We start from the raw sequence: 17,401 nt of genomic DNA on the forward strand, positions 1-17,401 counted from the left end.
ATAGTTTAATTAAGATGAATTAATCGATAAAATGGGGGAAACTAATAGACTGTAGTTAATTAGGTTATCATCTTGCAATTTGGTGTTCGTCCATATTGATAGGCTACTAATTTATGTTATAGATTTAATCTATTAAAATATAATAGTAAATATCTATACATATCTAATTAACAGTATATTTTATTAAAAATTGTCATTCATTACGCTGTCTTCACTAGAGTAAACTGTGTAGGATTTATTAATGACATTATAATACCATTTCAACAAAGATTATTTTCTATTTAATCTCTATATTTCTTAAGTCTTATCGGTCTTAGTACAATCAATTATCATCAAAAACTCCTACTTATAACTCTTCTAAGAGATAAAAATCTAGATAAAGTAGTGCATCATTTACCAATATCATAATTAATAATTCCTTATAATTTCAACTATTACCATGTTATTAACACCTTTAAATAATGGATAACAAGAAATTAATTAACAGATAAAAACAAAAATGTACATGAATAATTAGACTACGATGAAATTTGACAATCTATTTAGTAAGATGCATTGCAATTAAATAAATAATAATAAAAAAATTTAATTAAAAGACGGCAAATAAAAGCTAATTCTAAACTAAAAAAATACTATTTTGAATATAAAAAATATTATTATTTTCATTTTAAATATATTTTTAGCACCCGAAACATCCACTTAATTAGATAGTATAATATACGCGTTAATAAAATTATATGTTAAGACTTTAATAAAGAAAGAAATAAGGTATGTAATTATTAATAACGATTAATACGAAAACAATTTTCCGAAGTTATAATTTTAAAGAAAAAATTGTAGTGTTGATGATAATAGTTTATTATATTTTTAATTATATTAAATGGCAGTCCTGTTATTAAATGCAATTAAATTTCTTATAGGATTGTTGAAAAATCACCTCTTTTCGTCAAAAGTTAATAGATGTAGGCTAATATAAATTGCAAAATTGAGTTATATAAAATTGTTTAATGAATTAATATAAAATCAATAATAAATTTATATTTAATGTATTAATATTTTTAATTTTTTCCAAATTAAATTTCATTGTGCTAAAAGATGAAAAATGCCCAGAAAAATTTTCCTAATTGATAAAGACATCTTTTAACACATAAATAGATTTAAATGCTAAGATTTTATGTATTAAAGCGGATATTTGTTAAATAAATTAAAGTAAATTGCTCTTGTTGCTCGACTTACTTCGTAAGGGACTAGGATTAGATTCCACTCCAGAAATAAGTAAAAAATATTAAAATTAATTTGATATTATAGTATTTTCCCAGTAAAAAAATATTTGAAAAACTTCAACACAAAAACTTTCTTTGTATTGTTAAGGTCTGAGAGAAAATGTGCCAGCAGTTTCGGCAGTCACGTTACACCCTCTATTATAGTTCGATTATTATATATACGTAAATACTTATATATAAGTATTTAATTTAATTTTAAAATTAGGTTTAAATGAAATTTAGATAACACGTTTAAAGTGAAATCCGAATAATTTTAAATTTCATCTTATTTGTCACATTTTTCTTCAAATATAGCCTATATATAATTAATAAAAATACATAAATAACATTATGAATTTAATTCTATTTATGGACAGTTAAATACTTTGAATATTTGATTAAAAATTTTCTTATGAAGACTTAAAATAGAGTAGCATATTAAGGTTAATGTTAGCTATGGTTCCAAAATGGCGGCTCGTCTCTGATTCCAGCGAATAGAAGAAAGGAAACAGTGGGGACGCACGTTCTAACCTAACCTAATCTATTCTAATAAATTACCATTATTAATACCAACAAAATTATTAGAATAGGTTAGGTTAGAACGTGCGTCCCACTGTTTCCTTGCTGGAATCAGAGACGAGCCGCCATCTTGGCTACCTAAGGTAACATTAACCGACTATCGTTTAAAAATATATAAAAACAAACAATTTTCTTAAGATAAAAATCAACTTTTTAACTAACATAACCTAAAAAAAGTTTCAGCTTCAACATCTCGTCTATTTACACAGCATTTTTTCTAATCATAAATTGAATAAGAATTTCTTTAAAAAAAAAAACTTGTATTGTCGTATAAATAGTATAACAGAATTATTTAAGTTTTCAGTAATTTGTATCCTTTTCAGGTAAGATTACAATATATTTATTTGGCCTTAATTAAGTTTAATCGCCATATAAACATTAAAAAGAACATTTAAACTTAATATTGATGTCCCAAAATGTCATTAATTTTGATAAGGTTTAGAATTTCACATCAATCATGACCCAAATTTTAATCACTTTAATAGGGAAGAAGTAATACAGTACATACGCGAAACTTATTTATTGACAATAAGACGGTTGGGGTAGATCAATATCTTTTTAAGTAGCGCCATATAAATTGGATTCTGTTTCACCTATGTTATTTTTTTTTTACTTTAACTATACATAGTTTTTTGCTTGTTTCGAACAACAATCAGATCTATCTGGACATTAAAAATATATATATGTATATTGACGTTAAGTTATTAATAATACCGTCGATATATACGCTAGAATATCAAAATGTCTTTTATATTAAACATATCTTGTAAAACAACTATTTAAACTTATACAGGTTTTTATAAAATCCAACTGAGCCTACTTGCATAAGGATTGTATACTGGTTATAATTATATAACAGGCAACATTAATTTCCCGTTAGGAATATTTTAATGACTTGAGAATTTCGTCTCCTTAAAGGTTAAAACTTATTTTCTTTGCCTTATATATTCGTATTTAATTAATTAAATTTCAACTATTTTATAAGGTATAGGTTATATAATTAGTAAACATTTTTATAATTTAAAAAAAAAACAAATATACATAAACGAGGCAATATTTTGTAATGTTTAATTATCTTGAATGTTTAAAATCATTGTCAATTTTTTCTAAATAAGCTTATAAAATGCTTTAATTAATTAATTAATTATTCTAAATTTGCATAATTTAAACAAAAGGAGAAAGAAATGAGGGTAAGTTAGAATTCTTTTTCTTAATTTCAACCTTTATCGAAATTATTTTGCTAGTGTTTTAAATATTTAAATATACTGTATAGAAGGTGCGAGCTGATGTGTTAATTAATTTTTTCTACTCGGAACTAAGAGTTTTTGTCATGAGAATGTGCTCTCGACCTTCTTGTTTGTCCAATTCAATGATAAAATCAGTCGTCTTGATTTAAAAAAAAAAAGAATTCCAGTCACTAATGAAACTCAATGTTTAATTTATGATAGTTTTATTTAATATTTCGATATACAGAAGTTTTTCTGTAGATAATTTCCTCCCCTATTTAAATGCGAATTAATTTAGTTGAAAATGAAAATACAGTATTATTCATCAAATAAAAGTAATATTGTTTATTTAAATTTATTTTATTGAAATCGCATTTTAAAATATGATAAATAATCTAAATTTATGTATGCATCACATTTCTCCAAAATGGTTATCTCCAAAACTCAGATTTAATATAAATTTGAATGAAAAAAAAATATATATATATTTATATATATATTTGATTTATAGTATTTATTATAATGTTATTATAATGTTCAATTAATAAAAAAATAAATATATTTTTATCAATTAATATAATTGTAAGTCAGAATTTTAAATTATAGTGTGTGCACGAGGAAATTCAAGTTCTTTACCTGAAGGGACGAAGTCGCAATTCTTAGAAAAATGCCAGTTGTCCATCTTCTTGGATTTCCTAGAGTTGCGAAACTATTTGAAACTAGTTAAAAGGTCACTAAATATTTGGGCAAATATTTCGATGAAATAAATAATCTATTTAATCAATGATATTAATAGAAAATTAAATGTACATTTTATAGTTTATAATAATAATAATAATTTTTTTTCTAGAAGTAGGCCCATATTTTTCTAATAACTTGGTAACTTTTATTAATTTTATTAGAAGCTTATATAAGTTATTTTTAGCTAATAACCTATTAAAGCGGTTCCCAAGATAATAACGAACGAGGAGATAGATCAGGAAATAGATGTATTATTTAAATGACAATTGTTATTGGTGATATTATCCTTCCAATAAAAACAAATTTTGCCAATAGAAAAAGTCCCTTATCGCTATTGGTGGATCAGGAATTACTCGTAAACAAAACCGGAACGCATGTTCTACTCCAATCTGGTCAGTTAACAAAGCATTCGGCAGATTACATACTCTGCTAGCATCTATATATTAATAGATTCAATTTACTACTAAAGGATTCATATTTTCCACCTCATTTCTGTATTATCTAAGGTAAGAGATTAATCTTTGTTAAGTTTTATTAGTATAATTTAAAATTACTATAAGCTTTCTGCCTGTTCGACATTCGAAAGATAACTTTATGAGCGAATTTAAATATACATAATTTATTTATGTTGATAGCCTTGAATGTTATAACGAGGATTTTAAAATAATTTCATATCTACACTGCTATTGAGTACAGTAAACGAATATTTGTATATATCCTTAGTACCGAATATAATTAGCCTATTATAATTACAATTCGGTAAAGAATTTAATAAAAATTAAATTAAAACATCGATCCAACTCTTCGTTTCCATTGAATGAGATTAAGTCTATCAATGGTGTAATAAGGTGAAGGTCGCATCCTATTATTGGAACTGATTCATTAGGAGGGCAAATTCGTGTTAGATGAGCGTATAATTATTTTGTATTAATAAAAATAAACAAATAGACTCGTCTTTAAATTTACTTAATGGATACTTTAACGTAGTAAATTCAAATGTATCAAAGTAATGTAAAGATATAATGATAATTATGTACTAAAACAATGAATAGTATATACTTTCATTTTCTATATTCAAGTCAACTTAACGTCGTGAATATATAGATATTTCATATCATTAATACTACATTACACTGTTATCCCGAATGACATCACAAACAATTGATAAGTTGTATATTAAATAGTAGTTTAACCTGTAAAAGGAAACGTTGTGACTCATTAGTCTCGTTCAATTGTTCAATAATTAATATAAACACCATCATGACGTATAATTTAACAGATATTTCGTTAATTCGAGTACATAAAAATAGCTTTTTAAGACTGATAAATAAACACTTTTAAATATTAAAAAATATATATAATTATTTATTAAATTAAAAAAATATATATATAGACCAATAATATTGACATTTATAATATAGTTTTTTACATTGAAATATTTTCAAAATTTTCAGATAAAAATCATATTATGAGGATTTTAATTTGTAATTTATCGATGACTTTTAGTATCGATTACTTCGATCCGTCCTTAAAAAGAAAATGGCGTCCACCCTAAGTGAATTATTAGAAAAATGACGTCGTATTGTTTACCAGTCAATAAATAATACACTGATTTTTAAACAGCAAAAACTTTTTCATAAATATTTCCTCATGACCTTAATTAATAATAATAATAATAATAATGTGATTCAGATTATACATTCGTTTAAAACATCATTTTTATGTTTCTACTTCATTTAATAAACCTTTTATATATTTTAAAATAAAATTTAGAGTTAAGAATTATGTGTTAATACAATTTATTTATGAAGTGTCAACACTTCATATATTTTAATTCGTATATTTTAATTGAGAATTAAAACTTTTAATTTTACTAATTAGCCACTTATTAATTATATATTAAGTTAACTACTTTGGCTTTAAATTTTTAATCTAGGACAATGTAAATTTATTTCTATTAAATCCAAAATGTATTTATTATTTACGAAAACTGAATTTTAAATTTCCATTTATTATTAATTTACTTCATTTAATTTATATTTAAAACTGAGTAAGTTTTATTTTCAAAATACAGTAGACCCCCCTATAACACGGTAGATAAGTTCCATGTTGTACGAGTCACTTAAATACATGAGCCAATCACAGCCCGTGTGCCGGGCTGTGATTGGCTCATGTCTTTAAGTGACTCGTACAACACGGATTCATATAACACGTAACTTATCTACCGTGTTATAGGGGGATCTACTGTATTATATTGTTAGAGCAATTTATTTGTTAATTAGGATAATGCCTGAGTAATATATTTGAAGATGAAAGAATTAGAAATAAAATAATAATTTTCTTTCAGCCTGGAAGAGCTATTTTTTTCTTAATTTATTTTTGTCTGCTTTTCTAGATGACAGATCAAAGGCTATTATTAATTCCGTTTATTGTTCTTCTATATTCAGCATCCGTTTACACCTTAAGTCCAAGCTATCGTCATCATGCGTTAATATCTTTTCGAGTTCGTGATCGCTTCTATAAAAGTGGTAATACTAATGCCACGGATATCAGCAAGTATAACGTATTTAACGTTGCAAAAGATGTTCTAGAAAAAATCGACTGGAAAAAAACATTTATGGACATGTTAAAAATGATCGTCAATGAAATTGTCAATATAATATTCAACATGATCTTCGACGGAAAACAGAGATCGTTTCGTATGTTGAATGGTGCTAAAAGTATAAATTACAACGAGCTACACCTTCAAAAATACTATTTAAGTGAATTATTGTTTAATAATCTACTGCATGCCATTAAACCGAGTATCATATAGATCCTCCGTTTCTTCAATTATATCATCGGAGATCTTTTTTTGTACAAGACTAAAAATAAAAAAACTGCTCCGATTTAATAATTCCTATATCGAGTGAACTAAATAATAATTGACATACCAATCAGAAATGAAAAAAAAAAAAAAAAAACTGGAAGACACCCGTCGATAAACTGGCCACAAGCAATGTTATTAAGGATACAATCTTAAAATCTATGCCGACATTGCTCGACTGCAGCAAATAGACAAATATCTAAACTATTTTATGAAGATTAGACTATTAGTTTTCGAATTAATACAAGAAGGTGAATATGTTAATTTATTAACTGTGTACAGCCAAATAAAACCAAAGAACGTGTTTTTTTTTGTTTGTTTCTTCTTAATGGAACTGTCCCTCTATCAACTTCCAGGTTGAAGGACTAGGCCATCTTGTATGCTATCAACCTGAATATTTGTAGAAACGTATATTTAAACGAATACTAATCATTTAATTTGCAAGTTTTTGATGAACTAAATTGATCATCGTCGTTATGAAAACCTCGCCTCTTTATTTTTGTGATTGTTGTTTGTGTTGTTGAATTATTTTATTATTATTATTTTTTTAAATATAGCAGGTGAATGTATTTAAAAGTTAAAATTACAATATTACGAATAAGGTTTAAATTATTCATTAAACAATAACAACAGAGGAGAAATCTTTTAAATTTGTAATTAGACTGTAATTTAATACTGTAAAATTTAATATCAAATTGTACGAAATGTTAAAATATTTTGTAAATAAAAATCATATTTATTCATTGTATAATTTAAGAAAATAAGTATAAATATTTTCAATAAATATTCATATATTTTTTTTTTTAAATCGTATTATTACATAAGTAGAAACGTTACGTATGAATAAGAAATGGGTCATTTGCTCCTACGTTTAAAATTGCATCCATTGACGAAAGCCAAACAGGTTAAAGACATAATGACCACGTCCTCTATTAACTATTGTAATGAGATTTGACAAGCTTTCGTATGACGTATCTTCAACGACATAATAGACTCATTAAAATATTTTTAAGAATCGGAACAAAACTTAATAATATCCACTAACAAAATCAAATCGTCCAATTACAAACAGTTTTTTTTTTTTTAAATAAATAATTTAACTCGAATGCTTTAAAATAATTCTAATGCGAGTTTAATGATATTAAACGACTTTTAAATTGGATAAGAATATTTTTCGTAACGCTTTACTGACTTTCCATAGCCAAATATGTATACGTGCATTATTATGCATGGCGCGATTAAGAGGAACAAATTCTCTAAGCCATGCTTTCATTTAGATATACTAAAATATATCATTGATTAATATCTTCCTTCCGCATTGTTTTTTCCCCTCCTTCATTGAACGCTACCTACTGAATTGCTGAACCAATAACCTAACCTCGTCCTTCCTGCTAGAAACTAACAGTAAAAATTTCGGGCGTACCCCATTGAATTTTAACTGTTGATTTCGCGGTAATGCCTTATTCTGTATCCTGTTGTTCGGGTGTTTTTTTTTTCTGTAAATAGATCGTCTTCTTTTTTAATATTTCACGCGGAACAAGTTCATAATTATGATAATTTATTCTCAATCAAGAAACAACAACTTCAATTACGGGAATTTAAATATATTGAGTGGATCTCTCTCTCTAAAAAAACAAAAAAAAAAAACTTATATTTTTCGGAAAAATTTATAAATTTAAACAAAATTAATTATCGATTAGAAACTTTCTTAATTAAAACCTTTTTTACAAAATTAGAATAACCTGGAAGTTTTGATTAATAGTTGACATTGACAGGGACGAAATATTTGACCTTCGTTACAAAATTCCACCCAAAAAAAGTTCAACACGAGGTGTTCCTCGGTTAGCATAAAATTCCTACCGAGTTCGAAGGATTTAGGGCAGTTATTTTTCGAATATAAATTATAATTTCGTTACTATTTTGAAAATATATATTGATAAATATGAGTTAAATATAATTTCCATTGTATTTTTTTTTTTAATTTATACATCACAATAAACAAACATTCTAATGATACATTATATCATCAGGATAAATATAACATTAACTTAAAATTTACAAATTGATATATTTTGATGTCTTCATCCATCAACGTTTAAGTATAACAAGTTTTATTTACAAGAATTAGAAAAATACATTTTCCTACACAGCACAGCTGTTAAGAATTCGTGATTACATGGCCATCTTTAATTTGTAAATTATATATATTTATATATTATTTTTCTGGAAGGATATTTTCGTGATGATATTCTTGACACTAAATATTTTTACAAACAAAACATTTCATCTTTAAGTTGTACAATAATTATATACATAACCACAAACAAAATTTACAATAATATTAATTTATTTTTTATATATTATTTTCCTCCTCTTTTTTCTTCTTCCTACAATTTAAATAAAAAAATATATTTGATCAGAACTATGGTAGAATCTTAAATATGGAAAATTTTAAAATTATACTTACCTAGCTTCAATTCGGATACATTTCGGACATTTTCCCGGCACCAGACAGGTTTTGTGGAAACAGGCCCAACATACTGGAAATAAAAAGTTGATTTTTCTCATTCTATGTTTGTATACTTTAAATTACTGTATTTAACAGCAGAAATGTAAAGGTTTTCAAACTATATATATTATATATAAATTCAAAGATAATAAATACTTTACCTTGGCATCTAACAACTCTAGACAATTCAAATGGAAATATAATATCATCTCCATTATTACATATCTCACAAATGAAACCTTTGGCTCTACATAATGTACACTGAGTAATATGGTTGATGCATTTCCCGACTAAATGATGCAACTGTTGAGACAATTCGCTATTCTTAATCTATAATAAAATTTAAACTTTCACTAAAAATTTTACTCGAAAAAAAAAAAATATTGTTAAAATTAAAAAAAAAAACATTTTCTTTTCCCTACATTAATGAGATTTTGAATAGAATAAACTTCAGGATCAGTGAAGAGGTGCACTGGATACTTGATTATCTCTTCCTGTAAACTAGAAAAAAAAATGTTTTGAACTATGTAAAAGATTATTTTCAATAAGGAAATCTTATATACACATCTGCTAATTACATTTTAGCTTTACGACAAGTTTGAACGAAATCTTTAAGAAAGAACATTTGGGTTCGATATTCTCGTATCACGCTCAACTGACGGACTTTTCGATACAGGTTGGCATTGATGTCGGCAAGGTTGAAGAGAGGATCTGTGAACATCATTTGCAATAAGTCACTGGAAAACTTTGACACGTGATATTTAGAAAAATCCCATTTATGTAATATTCGTCCGGGTATGTAAGCAAGGGCATTGTTGTGGCAACAATGACAAAAGTATTTACCGAGATATTCACAGTATCGAAATTTACTGATTAATCCTATTAAAAAGAATGACGACGAATTAACAATTATAATTGCAACTTCAGTTTAATTTTTTAAGATTTAATTATTATACCTTGATTGATTTTAGTACCACATCCAGCACATCTGTAATTCTGCTTTGCTATCAGTACCTTTCTCCTAGGTAAAAATAAAAGTAATTATTTCTCTTATTTCTCAAAATAAATGTTTTTGGAAATTTTGTTTTTTTATTTTACACACATATATACATTATTTACTATAATAAATAAATACATACAGTGGCTCTGGATGAATGCTAAATATAATCTGAGCTCTTGGAGGAGCCCATTCTGAGTTTCCTCGAAGTCTGGTCTGTAAAAGTTTTGATCAGATCAGTTTGCAATTCAAAGTTAACTCTTAAATGCTTATAAAAAATATCAATTATATTAATTTTATATAAAAATAAATAAACAATCACAAAATATGTATTATATAATTTGAAAAAATTATTTTGTTGATGTTCCTTTTATAATTACAAAACTAAAAAATTAGTTTTAAAAGGATTATTATTGTTTGACTAGTATTCTTTTTATTTTATCATTCCAGTCCATTTATATAAATTCCTATTATACAGCACAATAATAGTATGTTTAATAAGAAATATTGTGTATTGTGTGTGTGTGTGTGTGTGTGTGTGTGTGTGTATATATATATAAAGTTATATAGGCAACTGAGTATTGGGTTCTTATTTTACACCTTTTAATGTTGTTTATATTTAAAATAATATAATAAAAGTTATAATTCATTCACAATATTTAATATATTAAACATACTACTGTTTTCATGATATTTAGCAACAGAAATAAATTTTACAAAAAATAATTTTTTATAAGATAATTAAAATGACATTTTTATGTAATGAATAGAAACAAATTAGCTCTTGTTAAGAATAATTTTCTTTTCTACTTTATAAATATAAACATATAATTACATATAATTGTTCAGCAGCAACCATTGAATACTAAATCAAGTTTTTCTAATTGAATAATTAACATATATTAATTTCTATTGTTATGAAATAACAAGATTTGCCATTCTCTAATGCCAAATAATAAATTTATTAGATATTTAATATACCAACCTTTTCTGAACTATATTCTTCTTCTACTATGTCGGGAGAAACCGGCCAAGAATCGGGGAGTGGTAGTAGCTATAGAATTTAATAAAAACTATTAAAATTTTGCTCTATTAAAGTACATAATAATTATTATGTTGGGTGTAGTAGGTTTTACTCGGTTGACACCAGTTGCTGTGTACTATGTCGAACCAGAGTCAAGTTATAGCAATCAAAACAAAACAAAAAAAAATTTGCATCAGTGTGTGTCTGTATTCAGGAATTTCCTAACAATATGACGTATTCAATATAGTGGTCTTCTGTCGTGTGGTGTATGTGTTTCTATTCAACTGTAATGTTCCTAGGCTTTTGTGTAGTGTGCAGGTAGAGGAGAAAACAACAGAGGTACAATAAGCTCCCCCCACAGATGCCTGGACAAGTTGTGTGTCCTTGCTGATTTTTTTCAGTGCATGTGTTTTAACATTGTGAGTGTTTGGGATGAATATGTCTATAATGTATGTGATTTTATTGTGTTTGTCAATGAGTGTGATGTCTGCTCTGTTGTGGTAAATTGTTTTATCTGTGATTATCTGTGTACTCTGTCATAGTACATAGTATATTTTGTGCACGTTATTTTCCAATACTGTATTTGTAGAATAGTTTGTAGATGTCTAATAATTTGTGTTTGTTTGCAAGCTTTTAGTGCTACTTGATTATGATTAAGTAAATAATCTGTAATTATTATTAACTAATTTAAAACAGTTTCATAAATAAATCAAAATTTCTTGATTAAATAAAATATTTTTAAAAAATAGAGGAGGATAACCAATTCCTTTATAAAATTGTTTTAAATGTTGTATGATTAGCTTGAATATTGAGAATATTGTTGACAAATGTCTTAATATTTTCAAATCACAAAAAAATTAGGTAATAATTTAAATTTTAATTATCATTGATAGAGCAATTCATTCTTATTACCATAACCTATAAGGAGCTAGTTCACATAATCAGCCAAGAAATAAATATCTCAGAAATATTTACTTGATTTCAATCACTTACAGAAGTTTTATCATGAGAATATTAATTATATTAAAAAAACATTATGCAACAAGTTAAAGAAAAAAATATTTTACACAGCACTAATACAGATTTACCTTACAGATAAAAACTTGTTCTGTTCTTGTACTAAGCAAAAACAAAAAATAATTTTTTATAGCATAAAAAAAACAATGAAATTTTTTTTATTAACCTAAAATGTTTACTGTATTATTTATTATTATTTAACAGTATATAGTGTGTATTAATGAACATATTATTCTGTAGTAGCAAATAATTACATACAAACAATTTCATATTTAGCTTTATGATAATTTTTTTTCCTTTCAAAGTAAACATTTGGATTGTTCATTAAGGAAACTTCTAATAAGTCTCTACAGTTATTTAATAAAAATTATAACCAAAACTTTTATATAAAAAGCTTTTACAACAACCACAAGACTACTGTAATTTATGTAAATATATAAATTTTTAAATGAGGAAAGATCTGTACAATATCAATTTAAGATGTATTGGATTAAATTAATATACAAAATTTGTTTGTATTCAATGATTACTAAAAAAAACTATGCATTAACACTAAATTCTGTCAGTTTTATTGAATATTTAGAATTTAAATGATCATATTTAGACTGTGCCCACAAATTATCACCTTTTACTAAAATATACTTACATGTTTATGTATCACTTTGGATAATATAGAACTAAATTTAGTTGCATTGAAATTATTTAATGATAGAAAATAGTACAGCAATAGATTTTAAAGCTAATGATAAAATATAAATATTTATATATATTGCATAAATTAATAATTTAGCAAAGGTATATTAGTATGCCACTTTTAACAGGAAAATTTTAATAATTCTACTTATATTATACAGTAAAGTTTTTTAATCTGGAACTTCAAAGTAGATGTCAGATTATCAGACATTTCTGTATTTTCACAAGATTTGATATGCATGCTGAATGTTGAAGATATTGCTGTACATTTTGTACCAGTAAACACTGCCGTATGTTTCCAATTTGTTTATGCACACTATTTAATAAATCTGTAGATATAAAAATTGTTAATGTTTTTGCAGATTTTTCAATCAAACAGATTTTTGTACAAATCAACATTCAAAATGATTCTTGTGCACGTAACATTATTTTCTAGACATGTATACAAGCCTGGAAAATAGTTTGAGAAACCCGTTTTAGATGAGTTGCCCTTGTGTTGGCCTACAGAAAAGAAAACATTAGTCATGACAGCAAAGTGCAGAGCCACACCCCCATCTTCACCCAAGATCTTAGCTCACCATATGGCATACTAGTGTGTTAGATTATTAAACAATTCCATACTTCTGGCTTCATTTTAGTATGTGCCAAATTGATAAACTTCTTTATAAAATAAACTTACTTGGAACACAAAGTTCTTCAAGAATTAGTCAACATTTTCAGGATAGATATATTAAAAATTTTCAGAAATATCAACAATTTCCAAAAGAATAAAGTATTTGAATCAACAGTATTCCATTAGCAATTGGATTCCAATATCGTAAGAAAATCATTTTAAATGATCTTACTGTAAAATATTTTATAATCCCTTAATGTAAAAAAACCCATTCTTTTATTTTCTTTACTATTAATCTACTCATAAACACATAAAAATATCAAATATTTTTCTGTCCACATATTAATACTTAGTGATATAATAATTTAATAATGGAAAAAATAAACAATATTGTTTCATTTAGTCACATTACAGACATTTTTGTATTTTACAGAATAAAATATTAATTTATTTTAATGAAATGAAGACTAGGGATTTAAGACAAGAATAGAAAATAAATGTAATTAAATAATTGTATAATTTCTCACAGACATTTAAAAATGTCTATTTAACACAGGATTTTAGTTCATAAAATAAAAATAAATGTCACCATATGTTTACAAATAAAATGTAGATTCTAAATTTTAGTAAATTTGCTTTATTTCATGATATATCAGATGATTATGGTAGAAATTACCTAACTATACAACTTAGTATTAAATGTATCAGTATTTATTATTGTAGAGGTTTAATCTTAAATCAGCAAAAAAATAAACACACAAATGCCTAGCTACCAACGTGTAAGCAATTAAACTACAATACATTAAATGTAGTGTAATATTTATTCCCTATAACTAATTTTAAACTTATGTACTTATTATTGCATTAATTGTTTAATAATTCAAGAACTATTACAATCTGTAATCTGATATAGGAATAATTCCACATTATTAAAATAAATGCTAATTATTCCTTCAAGTTGTTCAACTTATAACTCATCTCCAAATTATAATATTTAATAAATAATATGAAAATGAGTAAAGTATTATTTGTACATTTTTGTATTTTTAATAAATTTTTAATATTCTTGCAATTTATAAATTTATATCAATTGATATTACTCATTTTAATAAGTCAGCATACATTTTTGATTAAATTGACATTCACATAGAGCAGTACTGTAAATATGCAACAGTTATTTTGATTCAATTATAACTTAACACTAATATATTTTATTTACATTGTAGAATGTTTCATGATTTTGATTATAGTCTAAACTATTACTTTAATTTTTATTAATGTCAGTTAACTGCTACTGTAAGTTTCCTTATAAACCTCAGTTAATTTCAACAAAACAATACTCAACATTCAGGAACAATACTCAACAATACTCTACATTCTTTTCTTTAAAAAATGCTAAATAAAATTAACAATTTAACTGGTTAGAAAAATATTCAGATAACTGAACAAGCTGTTAAAATCAGTTTGGGGAGAACACTACAGACAAAAACATAGCTTAAAATGTTTGTTTACCTGAAGATAATGATAACTGAAACAAACTATTTATAAGTGACGTTTCATATTGTATTTCTAACTTGTGTATTTTGTGCAGATAGTACAAAAAACGAATAGTTATATTTAGTTTAAAAAAAATTGTATATATATACTTTTATATATTCAAACCTTGTTGCACTAGATAAATGTATAACATCTACCAAATATTTTAATTTATTAGAAGATATTCAAATGAAAATATCTGCAACATTTTACACTTAGTTTCTTGGATCATGTTTTAATTTCTATTTACTATTTACAATTTTTTAAAAATAATACCAATTGATTTTCATTAGAATTTAAAATTTTTTACAGGATCTTTGACTCACTCTTTGTTATGTTTTTAGTTAAATCACACAATGCTTTTACTATTATAAATATTTAACTACTCACCGATTGTGGAGCATCCCGTTCGGACACAAGCCATTGTAAATCTGATGCTTTAGGAAGTTGTTTTTCCGAAAATTTCTTTAGAAGATTTAGAGCAACAGATTCTGCTGATAACTGGCCATTTGTGTCCACAGATATGGTACTATAAAATTAATTCAACTTGAAGTACATGTTATCACCATTATTGTTATTAATAAAAATGGAAATTTTTACATACGATTTTGCCGATTGTTCAATGCTTGTATTTTGAGGGAGAACTGAATTAATTCTTTGTATGTCAGCATCTATAAATATATTATAGTTAATAATTTTTTGGTAGATTTTATAATTAATATATTGTATAGGTTATTAATACACGTTAAAATATTATTAGATTAATACAGAATAATTATATAAAATATACAATATTTGTTTTTGTATTTGGATGATGTTCATCATCATCATCCAAATATAACAATTATTTTTTAATTTGTACGAAAAATTACAAAATTTGAACTTATGAGATAGTTGAGTTTTGTGTTCCAATTAATATTACAGAATGAGATGCTTCTTTCACTATTGTGAATCCCTTTTAAATATTGTCATACAGATATTCAGTGGAACTCTAGATTTAAAATATATCACTTGGAGTTAATATCTCAGAAGTAGTGAAACATGTCAAACTGATTCCTTAAATACATCTCTGAATGAATAACAACAACATATTTCTAAACTAGTGATTAACCATGTCTCTTGTTTGATTAGTTTCTATACTCTGTCTCAACTAAGTTGATAGCGATATAGATGTCAAAGATAACATGACATCACAAATCTATCATGATACGCAAACTACCAAAGAACTCCACAATATACTTGTACACAATATAGTTCCATCATAAAATTCATTTAGAAGAGTCCTTACATTATATAATTATTAACAATAAGCAATATGATAATACTTTATTTTGAAACTATTAATGTATGAAAACTTAAAAACCAGTGGCATGCAGTCCTTGAAAGCGGTGAAAGCACCGCTTCTCTTGTATTTTCTAAAATATAAATTTTCATATTTTAACATAGTTTGAATTAATTAAAATTAATATTTTATTATAATTGTATTACGTATCTTATTACAAATGTCTATACTATGTGTGAAAAAAACGATAAGATTGCTATTGTATATTCGAATATCAGTGGCGGAATGGAAGCGCTGTATTGTCGAAACTGGGTCAGCTTCCAAGCAGCCAGATTATAGGCATTGGCGCATGCGCTTTATAGAGCACCAACCTCACCCAGTTTAGCTGGTGGAAGCTACACACATATAACACTTCCAATGTTTCTATCCAGGACTGGTTCTGGGCTGTTAGCTGCCTGCTTGATAGATATTTGGCTGCCTTTGCCCCATTATGTGAATTGCAAGTAGATTTATAACTTATCCGATAAATAACAACCTTTTTTTCTATGTTCCAGCAATATTCTATTTCGTAAAAACGTTTTCAACTGCCTTAAGCAGCCATCTTCAGTTAACCAATAAAAAGGACATAGAATTATAAAAATAAGCACGTGGAGTTCTAAACGTACGAAAATTAAATGAAATTCGAATGCGCTCACGCATATCGTCGGTAACGCGCTTACACGCTAAAAACGGCATTTTTTTATGATGTTCCATCTCTTTAACACATTGCTAGTTATTTTAGGTTATCAAAGAAAGATTTCCAAGCTATCGCCAACGTGTCCGCATCTCTATGGTTAATGCAGTTTGTGGTTAAATGAGCTCTCTATATTTCCATTTTCTCAATGTGTTTAACAGCTTGTCTTGATCTTGCGGCTCTCACGATCGAGGCTTTATCCCAAAATACCGTTATCCCTTGCTCTTTCGCAAATGCTGCCAGTACCGTAGAATCAACGTTCTTGCTCACCGATTGCTTGTGCTCATATATTCTCTGCTTTAGGCTCCTCATCGTAGCGCTGA

The 17,401-nt window shown here is 26.0% G+C and overlaps 1 protein-coding gene across 3 annotated transcripts in view; it reads right to left on the reverse strand.

Moving 5' to 3' along the window:
• Positions 1–8,631: 8,631 nt before the first annotated feature.
• The window catches only part of Rubicon (run domain Beclin-1-interacting and cysteine-rich domain-containing protein rubicon), a 39,959-nt gene continuing 31,189 nt past the window's right edge, over positions 8,632–17,401 (reverse strand). Inside the window, exons 12-22 of one of the 3 annotated variants that reach the window (XM_067262385.1) lie at positions 15,668–15,734; positions 15,454–15,592; positions 11,166–11,234; positions 10,323–10,396; positions 10,140–10,204; positions 10,027–10,062; positions 9,762–9,894; positions 9,606–9,684; positions 9,345–9,513; positions 9,142–9,214; positions 8,632–9,061 (exon numbers count right to left, since the gene is read on the reverse strand). In XM_067262385.1, the coding sequence (XP_067118486.1) occupies positions 9,028–9,061; positions 9,142–9,214; positions 9,345–9,513; positions 9,606–9,684; positions 9,762–9,894; positions 10,027–10,062; positions 10,140–10,204; positions 10,323–10,396; positions 11,166–11,234; positions 15,454–15,592; positions 15,668–15,734 (938 nt within the window). In that variant the 3' untranslated portion in view covers positions 8,632–9,027. Of the gene's footprint in view, positions 9,062–9,137; positions 9,215–9,344; positions 9,514–9,605; positions 9,685–9,761; positions 10,063–10,139; positions 10,205–10,322; positions 10,397–11,165; positions 11,235–15,453; positions 15,593–15,667; positions 15,735–17,401 lie in introns of those variants that run through there. The other 2 variants (XM_067262373.1, XM_067262381.1) reach the window with 2 other exon arrangements.

Source organism: Centruroides vittatus, unplaced genomic scaffold (assembly GCF_030686945.1).
Source record: "Centruroides vittatus isolate TY-2023 unplaced genomic scaffold, ASM3068694v2 contig_1033, whole genome shotgun sequence".
Classification (NCBI taxonomy): domain Eukaryota; kingdom Metazoa; phylum Arthropoda; class Arachnida; order Scorpiones; family Buthidae; genus Centruroides; species Centruroides vittatus.